Here is a 12,127-nt window from a genome sequence, read left to right as displayed (position 1 = left end):
TGTTTTTAATTAAATTACATGTAGTGGATAAATACATATTATCCTTCTCCCATCTCCAATACCTCGATTATATGTACAGATTAAAAAATTTATACAAAATGCAATTCTTATGATTTTAATGTCGTGTATTTTCTATTTATATATTTTTTAAATTTAAATATATCATTTAATAATATTTATTGTGCTTATAATCTATAAAGATATTTATGGAGAATTTTAAATTGCACCTTTAAATTTTTTTTTAAAAAACTTACAAGACTATATATATATATATATATATATATATATATATATATATATATATATATATATATATATATATACACTAGGAATTATTGAAAAGTTTAGTAAAAGACTAAGACTAAGGCACAATTAATTTGATGACGTTGCAGTTGTCAGGAGTCGTCATTTCTACATGAAGCTACGTATTGTTCACATTCTGAAGGCATTCGAAGTAACAAAGGAGCAGTCAAACTAGGAAGAAAAGATGGACGGAAAAGGACATTTGGTGATGCTTAACTGTAATCCTGGCCTCTTTGGAATGGATTTGTCACTGAATAAAATGAAGAATCCATTCCATAAACTTATGTACCGTATTTTACAAATGATGCATGTTTTAAGATTAAGATTTTAGATGCACTTCTTTCTTTAAAAAATTGCCTCCAAATTTGAGGTTGCATCTTAACTCGAAATTAATATAAAAATGACAAGTGTTCGATTTTTAATTTCCACCAGTCTTAAAAATAGCTATTTATTTAATGCTGTGAGAAACCTTTCTCTATCTGGCAACATTGTAGCGATGGGAATCGCACAGTAAAAAATGTAGTCCACCACACAAGCATTTGTAGTACACAAAAACTCACTACAATTGTGTAATGCAATGTTTTCCGAGGCGAACAGCCCCCCACTCCAACAAGGATTTCACAAAAGTCCCAAAATTCCTTTTTAGTCTGGCTTTGTATTCTAACAACTTTTTTGTTGTTGTTGAAAAATTACTTAATAATTAAGGTTTGTTAAGCCTGTAAAATACGTTACCCATAAAACATTGGTCATAGTAATGAGAAAAGGTTGGAAAGTTGTTTTTTCAAGAATTTCTAGAGAAATTGACCAATAATTTCAAAAAGGAATAAATAATAAGACCCTAATATGAAATATAAATAGACTGTTCAAGAAAAACAAATAGAATAATTAAATTATATTTCAGAGATTCTTCTCAAAGATTTTTCGCAAAATGTTGACAATGTATGAATTAGAGTTTGAATTCATTCTTTATTCGCTCAATCGTACGGACTTAACAAAAAATATTACTTGGAAATATATTTTTATCAAATGTGGAGGAGGTCCTCACCAAAAAGTTACATTTCCTATTGGAATTCACTATAGAATCCTTTAAATGCAAATCTGTTCTGTTTACTATATTCTATCGAAATCTTAATTAAAGTTGCGACAAAATGTGACCAATCCTGTGTTAAACCAATATGAAATCATTAAATCGCACCAAAAGGTAACAATTTTACAAGCTAGAATTTCCGATTATTTAAAATCATTTATAATGTAAATGTAACGTTTTGGTAAAGACCTCAATGAGGAAAAATGGTATAGGCTCCGAAGTATGCACTCATTCATGCATATTTTTTTCTTTGATGAAAACTTTATTTTTAGTGTATGAAAAATCAAAACAAATTTTACTAAGGGTATGGCCATATATTTTTTTTCTGCAAATAAACTAACTTGAAAACTATTTGTCTGTTACATATTTGTTTTCTTTTATGAAAATTTAAATATTATTGAATTCTAATTATGTACATATATCAACTATAGTCAATCTTTAGAGAATTATAAAGTAGGTAGTAAGAAAAAATATAAAAGCAAGGACAAATTACAGTAAATATAATAAAAGTTAAAATTCATTTTTATTATTTATAAAAAAATATACATTCTCAACAAAAATTAACATTTGCCAGCAATTCATCTCCTTCTTCATCTTCAAGGAACGAACTGACATCGAGAGTTGTCTTGCTTTCCAACTGATTGTTTTCTTGAAGAATAACACTGTTGACTTTAATGTTAGTTCCAGGAATAAAATTTGTGTTTGATGTGGTAATCATATAATTTGATATGCTATTTTCTTTGGTCTCCTAAAAGAAATTCCTCAGTTATGAAATACATAGATAAGTATGGAACGCATAGATAAGTATGCTTTTTTTGTTAGCACTAGGTAAGTATTTGGGGACTATTATGTATTGGACATTTCAGCCAAGTTCAATTTTTGCTCAAATGGAAAACTGTAACTTGGTTTCTTGTAGTGCTAGGCATCTACTGTGGCATCTTCAGTGAAATGACAACGACTGTAATAAGGTTTCAGCGCAGATGAGTGGCCATAGCTTAGAATGGACTGAGCCAACTGAAATGCCAATCCGATTTGTATTTAATATGTATCACTTTGGGATGGAAAATGAAGCGGTTAAGTTAGTCCATAATTCCATTCTGACCCCTGTGGCTGACTCAAGTGAGAATGTATGCCAGTTCAATAGACAAGATGATACAGTAAAACCCTGTTAATTTGAAAGTATTAAGATCTAATAATCATTTTTAAAATTTATTCTGGGGACTTCATAATATTTTTTAAATTATAACTTAATTCAGATTATTGTTCTAATTTAAACAGCTTTTACATAAATATATAAATTGTTCAATAAACATACTTGTTTCGAGTGGGTAGTATTCTCAAAAGTGTCTTTACTAAGTCCTACTTCATTAAGAACCTGTAAAAATGAAACAGGATTAACAAAAATATTATCTTGGTATGCTGTAATGTAATTCAGTTATGCCCAATAATTTAAGAGTAGAATCCTTTAGCCCTTATACCATATTATGTACAATATTATATTTCAATACCTAATTTAACGATTTGGAAATTCATATAAATTTGAACAACCCTTTTTGTGGAATACAATCAGCAACACTTGCCTGTAGTTTGTTTTCTAACATTGGCCACATGAAATCATCAGCCGTTCCCTTTGCCAGCAGATATCTAATTGAAACTCCTCTTTGTTGGCCAATCCTATGTGCTCGAGCTTCAGCTTGCGTTAAAATCTGAAAAGAATTGGACACAAAAGATAGTGTCACAATAAATAGTTCACCATCCCTGAATTTCATGCTTTCTCATTGTCTAAATAAAAATCAAGAAAAATTAATATGAATAAATTTCAATTATCTTCGGACAGAGTAACTAAAAAGAATTACCTAATTCTGTAGAGCAGTGTTTAGTGCACTGACTGGCATGTGTGAGATTTTGGGGTCTATGCCTAGGTTGGTTTACATAAGTGTTTTTCTGCTACATTACATTTTGGAGCGGAAAACTGATCAACTTTTTTACATTAAAAAAAAACTTATTTATTTTTCATAACCTAGAAACTCTGGCTCAGAGCCTGCGACACTTACCATGGGACCACAACCCGACTCAGACCGCGCGTCACAATCAGTTTTTACATAACTAAGAGAAATAAAATGCTTTACACATTTTGTAAATTAGTAAAAAAGTTGAAAGCTGTGTTATAGTTTTGGGGCAGGCAGACAATTTTGCAACACTGAAGTGGAATAACACGAGTATATTATTTGATTTTTGTATTTGACATCTATGGGAAATATCTCATAACTACAAAATATATTGTATTATTTACAAACATATTTATTATGTCTATTTAGTAACTTACTCCGGGATTCCAATGTAATTCTGCAAATATAACTAACTGTGCCGCAGTAAGGGTTATTCCAGCATTTGCAGCAGTTATTGATAAAACAGCACACTGACAGGAGTCGCTGAATTGAAATTTATCCACAAGAGTCTGGAAATTAAAACCAGGTAGCTTGAGTAATTATTATTATTCTTCGTAATATTTCAAATGTATGTCCAACTGAATGTTTACTATTGATACGTAGATGTGAAGAAAGTAAAGAGAAATTATATAAAACTTACACTTCTAGAATCAGATTTAGTTGATCCATCTATGCATATATAGTTAACTCGACATTCATCTAACGTGTGACTAATTGCTTCTAATACTATCCTGTGGTGTGCAAATATTATAAACTTTTCCGCTCCTCGTAGAACATCTGATACATATTTACTAAAAAAGAAAGCAGTTACATACATAACAGCTAAAATAATTTAAAAAAAGTTTCATTACTGTTAAAAAATTGTAAGAAAAATTAAATTTTGCTATTTGAAAATGAGCACTTACCAAATAGCAGGAATTTTGACTTTTGCCGTTTCACAGAAAAAAGTTAAAAGAGCTCCATGTTTTTCAACAGATTTTTTTCGTTTGTATGAATCTGCCAATTGGCTTAAACCTTGCTGAGTTTCTTGTGACATTCCTAAAAGACTCGAATCTAGTAAAACTGATTCCCTAAAAAAAAATGTTAATTATCAGTTTTTCAAAACTTTTTCACAGAATATATATCCATATCAGAAAATATTACGTACCTAGTTTTTTCTTTTAAATCTAAAACTTGATCTTTCGTTCTTCTTATCAAGAATTTTTTCATTAATATAATTTGAAGTTCAGGTAAATTAGATTGACCTGTCATATCCCAGCCATAATTTGTTTGCTTACCAGCACAATATCGTTTACCTGCAGTCAAATAGAAGACACTTATTAGATAAATTGATTTTATTCTAAGAATTTTAAATAAATAAAAAATCACATATTGACATATCATCTGTAGGGTGAAAAATCCAGTGTCAGATTAATAACGATTATAATAATAAAAAATGTCACAAGTTTTTATTCACTTACCATATTCTGTAAAGTTATTGAAAAATTTGGGGTCTATAATATTGAGTTGAGTATACAGCTCACTGGGTCTGGAAAGAGCGGGTGTTCCACTTAACAAAATAACCCGTTTCGCTTTCTTAGTTAATCTCATTACACATTCTGTAGATTGAGCTTTATACGACTTCAGGAGGTGTGATTCATCCTGTGTTTAAAATACACAATAATTAAATATACGCATATCAGATTTATTCTAATGTGAATATGCATGTTCCATACTTCAATTTAGTTCAAATTATTACATCTAACCATTTTGTTCGCATTATGCACAGAATGCCAATTATAAAATTGAAAAATTTATTTCTTTATGGAGAAATTAAAAGCTTTGAAGAACCTTCGGCTATTTAAAGAATATAAAGGGGATAGTTATCAAAGAGAAAGAAAATTAATTTTGTCTGTTTTTTAAGGCTGAGATATATTTTACAAAGAAAGAAAGAAAAACTTACTAAAATAACACATCCAAACTTTTTTTCAACAAGTATATCGTTAAATAATATAGACATTTTATAACTGATGATAATAATACGAGATTGAAAATCTAGTATGTATTGCTTTTCTTTTCCTGATGAAACTGAGATAACGGTCACCATAGGAACTGATGGCAGCAACTCGTGAATCTTACATTCCCACGTTTCTCTAAAAAATAATAATAAATAATTTCCAAATTATATTATAAAATCGTGCCGGCATTCTAACAAATGATATAAATACTCTTAAAATAATGTCATATACAAAAATCAATAAAAGAATGGGAAGGTCACCTCATCGACGATGTTGTTACAATCAAAAGTGGCCAATCTTCCTGGTAATAATGAGCAATTGCCAGAGCTTGAAATGTCTTTCCAAGTCCCATATCATCCGCTATTAAGCAACGACCTTTCTTGCTCAATCCGAAACTAAGAAGATACAATATTAGTTCATCAATGTTCTATTTAAAAAATAGAAGAATACAATGATAAGAAAAATTATATTGAAATGATTTAGCACCAAGATTAAAAAATTACAGAGACTATCAAATTTTAACTACATAAATGTACCTTTATATATCTAATTCCTTTTCTTTACCAACTTGGCCATTCTAAATTCAATAGCACATGGAAAATGTGGCCAGAAACCAACTAAAAGAACTAGGAAAATCGTGTTGGGCATCTTTAAACATTTATCATGTTATGTTTTTACTTACTTAACACCCTCTAACTGAAAGGGCAGTAACTTATTGCGCAAATTAGAGTCAATTGCAGAAATATCAATGTTTTGATTGACATCACTTCCATCATATTCTCTAACCACCTAAAAATACAAAAAAAAAGAAGTACAATGGAAATGGATCAGGAGATCGGTATACTTTAAGCTGGAAGAATTTTTATACTCAATTCAGAAATCATGAAAAATAAAAATTACTGTAATAAATACAAAAAACATGGGAACATGCTATTTGCAATAGAAACCAAAATCTAAAATGACTTTCTGTTGTTTATAAAAAGTAGTTATTTATAACAGGAAATTTTTCATAATTATAAAAGCACATTTTTTGTAAATGAAAAAATAACAGCAATTAATTCATTTCTAGGAGTAAGTAAACATTGGCAAAGAAAATCCATGCCCAAGGATTTTTTAAGGTTCACATCAGAAATACAATTTTTTTTCTTCATAATAATGGATAGCCACTTGCAAACACAAAGGCACTCGGGTAAAAATTGTTTATTGGGTATTGCTGTTGTAATTGAATATCTTAAAATAAGAATGTTCATGCTCCTAGTCAACAACATGATGATACATATGTTGTGCGGACTTAACGCATGAGATATATATGTTAACAAATGCATAAATATGACAAGAAAAAACTTACTCTTAACACATATGGTGGTAAAGGACCTAAAACAACATGCGGGTTCAAAGGAGCAACTTTATTAAGAAGTTCTTCATAATGATCTAAAGAAAAATTCCACAGCCTTTTGTTACTATCTGAAACCAAGATACCTAATTTAATAATAATGTTTAAAAGTGAAGTTTAAAAATAGCAATTTTTATTTTATTAGTAGTGCCACGCAGTCATTTAGACCGTTCTTCTTCTATTTAAAATATAAAATCTTTTCTTTAAGGCGAGGTGCTGAAATTTTGTGTCTGACCGTCAAGTTGTAATTTTGGCCAAACTTGTTTATTGATGTCAACTAACACACTACAGACGGGAAAGGTAATTCTACCTGTTTGATCATTTGATGCTTAAGGACGGGAAGGGTATTTTGACCTTTTTCGCCGGCCTCATTTCAAAGGCAGAAAAGAGGGAATTACCCAATGTTTTTTATATGAATATTATATACCAATCCTCTTTATTAAGGTTTTAACTATATGTACATAATTATCAAATCCCGTCGCCAGCGGTCCGAAGGCGTAAAAAATACCCGTCCGAAATGTGTCAATGTTGACATTATTTGTGATTGATTATGTTAATTATCTTCGCTCGAAATTGGGGTATGAAAATAATGGTTTTCTCTCACCCCACATATCTAGACATTAATTACAAGACAACAAAAAAACTTTTCAATTATGGTAGAATTTTTTATAAACATACCATAAACCTTTGAAGATATGCTTTTAAAAACAGTTATAAGTTGTTCACTAAAATCAGAAGGCTTGACCTCAAATCTGTTGTCTGATATTAGATAAATTGTTCCCGATACGACCTTAGTGTTAATTGGCACAGTATGCGTTTTAAGACTTTTTGATGTTTTGTCGGCGATTTTATAAGGTCCATATCTTTGGTTCGTAAAGTTGAAATGAGATGTATTCGATTTTATATGCTGCGAAGAAACGCTTGTACTGGCATATGAAGGACTATAGCCTTTTAAATTCGTTCGGGAGCGCTTCTTTTCCAGGGCAGCAAGACGTTTGTGTTCTATATCTTCCTTCGAACAAGACATTTTGTATTGTTTTAAAATCAAATCATTTCTTAACTTAATCTTAAACAAACTAATTCAAAGCGCTCTTTTAGCAGTTCATATAATGAAAACATTAAGACTAGTTTATCGAGTATTCTTTCACGCCACAGATTTCATATCGCACAGTAATTTGAATATACTCTGACATTTGGTACACTTCAAGGAACTAATTTGTATTTTACACTTCTAGTTTCTGACGGCACGGGATTGACGTTAAATTTTGGATTTTGACAATATCACAGACTAATTCAAAGATAAACTATGGTTTTAAAACTACGGCCCGCGGGCCAAATCCAGCCCGTCAGTGTCGTCAATCAGGCCTGCGACAAGTAATGGCTAATTGTTGTGTTAAGTGAGATGAAAACACAGACTGATAGTTCAGTTTTATTTACTTCCCAGGCACAGCTTGATGACGTAACGTCACCAGAGATGACAAAAAGACTAGGATCACTACCCAGCTATCTGCAGTTGGTAAACCACAATGGCGAGGGGCTGAACAAGCTGCTCTTCGGCGTGACCATCGCTCAAGAATGCGTCCTACCAAACATCTTGGTGCTACTTCAGCCCAAGAAGACTGGGAAGAAGGGCTAATAATATGTCAGCTCCTTTTTTCATCCCCTCAGACTTACGAGTAGCTCACTTGACGCTCCAAGACCGATTGACGAGGTTTTTTTTATATTATCATATCATTATCATATCATTATCTAAATCTATATAAGTGACCTTAGGTAGTGTTTTATGAAAATGGTGCTTTATAAATAATTAAAAATTATTATTGTTATTTTGAAAAATTTTTAAAAAACTACACTTAAAAAACAAAAACTTTTTTTCACATCAGACTGTTTCGCTTCCTTCGCCTTCTCTAGGCGGCTGACTTGCGGTCACGCCAATAGCCTTTTTATATTCCAATTACTGCCATCTAAAATTGAATGTAAATATGCCCTCGTAGTAATTGAACTAGTGAATTTAGCAAGCATATGCTCGCATAAGGCCCGTACTCAGCGACTGTATAGTCTAGAAATTATGTATAGAAAAACAGCAGGAAAATTAAATCGGTTTTGCCACTTGGAACTTACTGGAGTGTGATCAGTATGGTCCCAAGGTTGGAATGTTTAGAGACCCCTGTTTTAGATTATTTTATGTTGGGTTCGGTCTATGGTCAATGAAATGTCAAATATCCAACTTCAAATGTCAAAAAATAATGAATAATTCGGCTAGTCCGCGGCTGTAATCAATTATAACTTATTTTACCGAGTAATATTAACAAGCCGTAAATTCATAATATTAAATATTAATTGATCTTTTATTTAAGCTTTCTCGTATACCTAAGTAGCATAATAATGAGTCTCTTAAGAAACATTTTATTTATGTTATTTTTCATATGTGAGTATATTTTTATATGATTTCAAGTTATTTGTCATGTTCGGAGCATAAAATGAGTTTACGAATTTATGTTTTTTAGGGATTAGGCCATCTTTTCTCCAACAAATAATTGAAGCTGAAAATCTGCCAATATCTAATGATATCATAGCAGAATCTGAATTTGAATTAAAACAAATACCAACGATGCAAAGTCACGACGTGACATTTGAGAATACAAATAATTCTACAGGTTTCGATGCCAACATAAAAATGGCAAACGAAACAAAAAAAATTGTCAATTGTAAATTAACACTTGCCAATGCGACTGCCGAGGAACGTTTATCAAGTTCTGTCGAAATAGTCAACAGTTCGAGAATGATGGAACTTTTAGTATCGGACAATGAAATCACGAGTAAGGAAACGGAAGCAAATTGTACTGTCGCTTTATTCTACTCGAGATTATGCGCATTTAGCGCTTTGGCGGCGCCACACTTCAACGCCTTCGCTAGATCATTTCCAGATATAAAAATGGTCGCACTGGATGCCCTCAAGTACCACGGAGTAAATACCCAGTACGGAATAGTGGGAGTCCCGACTCTTATCTTGTTTCACAATGGAAGGCCTATAGCTAAGTTCAATGGGACAGAATACACAGTTCATGCCTTTGTTAAATTTGTCAAAATATACACGGGAATCCGAGAGGATGCCATAGTGGTTCACTCTCAAGATTTCCAAGGTCCGGTTTCCAGTGTACCGGATAAAGAGCTAGATTATTTCCTGGTGCTGTCATGGACCTTCATAATAGTATGCTGCTTATATTATATCGGTAAATCTTCATGGTGGAGATTACTTATAGAAATGATACAAAATAACTGGAGGGAATCGACCGGCCAACATGAGCATGTAGAATAATCTATTCCTCGTCCGTTTCCTTTCCCGTATACCGTAATGTCCTTCCCCCTTTCCGATGTTTCATCCATGGTTACGAATCATCACCAAAACTTGGCTTTATTACTGCGAAACATTGCCAAACACTTGATTGAAACATCCTCCTGGAAAAAACTTTTAAAAAATACCAAAAATAAAAATGGTGAATAGCAATGTTTGAGTTTTATTTTATAAAGTTTATAAAATGTCCCACAAAGTATTAGTAAAAAACATTAAAAAATAACATATGTTATTTGATCAGTCTAAAAACTTATGACAGAATATATTTTTAAAAAAAGTTATGAATATAGATTGTGTGATAAAATAATATGTATACATAAAAATCATTAACTGGCTATTTTTCTACCTATCTAAAAAACAGGAACGAAAAATACCCACTCGAACACTTCTAACCTATCTTAGTTATCATCACCCAGGTTTTGCTATCGGAGAGTGCTATTGTAATAAATCTCCCCCTTTTTTAGAAAAGTGATTTTTTCTTATTAAATACCTGTTTATCCTTACCTTTCTGGTTTTTATTTCACGTGCATCTGATGTTCTCTGTGATTGTGTTTCATAGATACTTTTACATACTCTACGAGGATGTGTATATTTTTATTATTGTGGGTTTATCATCTTTATCATTTTATGGATATATGCAGAAGACATATTTTTAAATTATTTAATTTCAAAGAGATTTGTACACAATAATCACACAAGCATGCGACCCTGAACCTTAATTAATAATCACTACTATTTCTCAGCGTGTTTTAAGAAAGAAATAATATAAAAATTCTCTTGTGGAGTACAGTGTGAGTAGGGGTCAGAAGAAAAATACTTAATTGGAATAGATGGAAATGTAATTAATGTTAAATTTTCATTGTATTTTTTCGAGAAATTCAGAAATTTCATGTTTTCTGAAAATGAGTATTTATTTTACGATTTAACCACTTAACAGTCGAATTTTGGCGAGAAAATTCATCGTTGCAGGAAATCATCACCAAACAACTCGAAACAAGACTACCCGAACACTGCTCGGGTTAGTCAATAAAAACAAATACATAAATATATTTAGCTTGGGCAAATCAATACCACCAAGTTGGAATATGATTCGACTCATCAATGCAACACAAACTTCTTGCCCGAGTCACGCTCGGGATAAACTGGCAACTGGTTAAAATGGTTTTACACCCAGCAGTCTACGTTGCCAGACCTACATAGGTTCTAAGACATAAGAGAAAAATGTAACATGTATTCCTCTTAATTTACAAACTCATATTCACACACATTTTGAGTAAGTGCCAGGGTGCTAGATTCAGCAATGACGGTCCAGACTTTAGGCTACTGATAAAAAGGTTGATAGGTCACTTTATCAGTCATGTTAATAAAGGAATATAACACTATAGCTCAGTCTTATTTTTGAAGTATGCAGAAGATGTTTCTTATTGTAAATAAGAAATGAAGGAAGAAATAACAAACATGTATGTACAGATTATTTCAAAATCAGATTACAATACTTGATTTCAAAATCTTACAAGATTTTTAAAAAGTAAATTTTTAATTAGTAGTGATTTATTTTAATGTCTCATGATTCAATTAATTATGTTTTTTTTCAATGTCACTTTTTTACCAATACACCACAAAGCAATATATTTTTACTATTCCACATACTTTTTAATTGCTGATGTTAATGAAAGGCTTATTCTCACCTAAAATTTTAGATTTTATAGGTTTTATGCAAATAGGTATTTATCAAGGTAGATTTCTCTTTCCATAACAGTTTGTCTGTATTGAGATGCCTTAATACTCCCTTGGAGTATAAAGTGATCACCAAGGATGTTAAATACCAGGTCATATGCCTTGAGAATGCCCAGACTTGCATTTACTCTTTGCATAAAAAAGTATGTTTTGTCCCATTTGAGACTTCTGATATAACTCCCTCAGGGGAATCTAGTATTTGAGAATAACAAATTTGAACATTGTAGGTTATCCAAAATTTTATATGTAGTTTATGTACATTGACTTATTTTGAAACCATTTTTAAAGATAGTTAAAATAATATCA

The 12,127-nt window shown here is 31.3% G+C and overlaps 2 protein-coding genes across 3 annotated transcripts; one reads left to right on the top strand and one right to left on the bottom strand.

Annotated features, from left to right (window-relative positions):
* Window positions 1-1,896: 1,896 nt before the first annotated feature.
* LOC148304185 (SWI/SNF-related matrix-associated actin-dependent regulator of chromatin subfamily A-like protein 1) lies at window positions 1,897-11,228 on the bottom strand. Of its 2 annotated transcripts, none has more exons than XM_088268752.1 (13): window positions 10,589-11,228; window positions 6,685-6,800; window positions 6,019-6,125; window positions 5,597-5,731; window positions 5,282-5,471; window positions 4,800-4,980; window positions 4,487-4,634; window positions 4,245-4,409; window positions 3,980-4,130; window positions 3,717-3,848; window positions 2,971-3,096; window positions 2,706-2,765; window positions 1,897-2,138 (listed from the first exon to the last, which is right to left on the bottom strand). In XM_088268752.1, exons 4-13 carry the CDS (start codon window positions 5,686-5,688, stop codon window positions 1,941-1,943), a joined length of 1,443 nt encoding a protein of 480 aa, XP_088124878.1. In that variant the 5' UTR covers window positions 5,689-5,731; window positions 6,019-6,125; window positions 6,685-6,800; window positions 10,589-11,228; the 3' UTR covers window positions 1,897-1,940. The 2 variants fall into 2 exon arrangements, with proteins under 2 accessions (XP_088124878.1, XP_088124877.1); XM_088268751.1 differs by lacking the exon at window positions 10,589-11,228 and adding an exon at window positions 7,408-8,149.
* Window positions 8,936-10,237, top strand: LOC148304186 (uncharacterized). The gene is made up of 2 exons (XM_088268753.1): window positions 8,936-9,157; window positions 9,237-10,237. The coding sequence occupies exons 1-2, from the start codon at window positions 9,115-9,117 to the stop codon at window positions 10,046-10,048; spliced, it is 855 nt and encodes a 284-aa protein (XP_088124879.1). The 5' UTR covers window positions 8,936-9,114; the 3' UTR covers window positions 10,049-10,237.
* Window positions 11,229-12,127: the final 899 nt, after the last annotated feature.

This window comes from Brachycentrus maculatus, unplaced genomic scaffold, assembly GCF_059751285.1.
Source record: "Brachycentrus maculatus isolate JH-2025_06_01 unplaced genomic scaffold, ASM5975128v1 h1tg000326l, whole genome shotgun sequence".
Classification (NCBI taxonomy): domain Eukaryota; kingdom Metazoa; phylum Arthropoda; class Insecta; order Trichoptera; family Brachycentridae; genus Brachycentrus; species Brachycentrus maculatus.
This window is presented reverse-complemented; position numbering and strand designations above follow the sequence as displayed.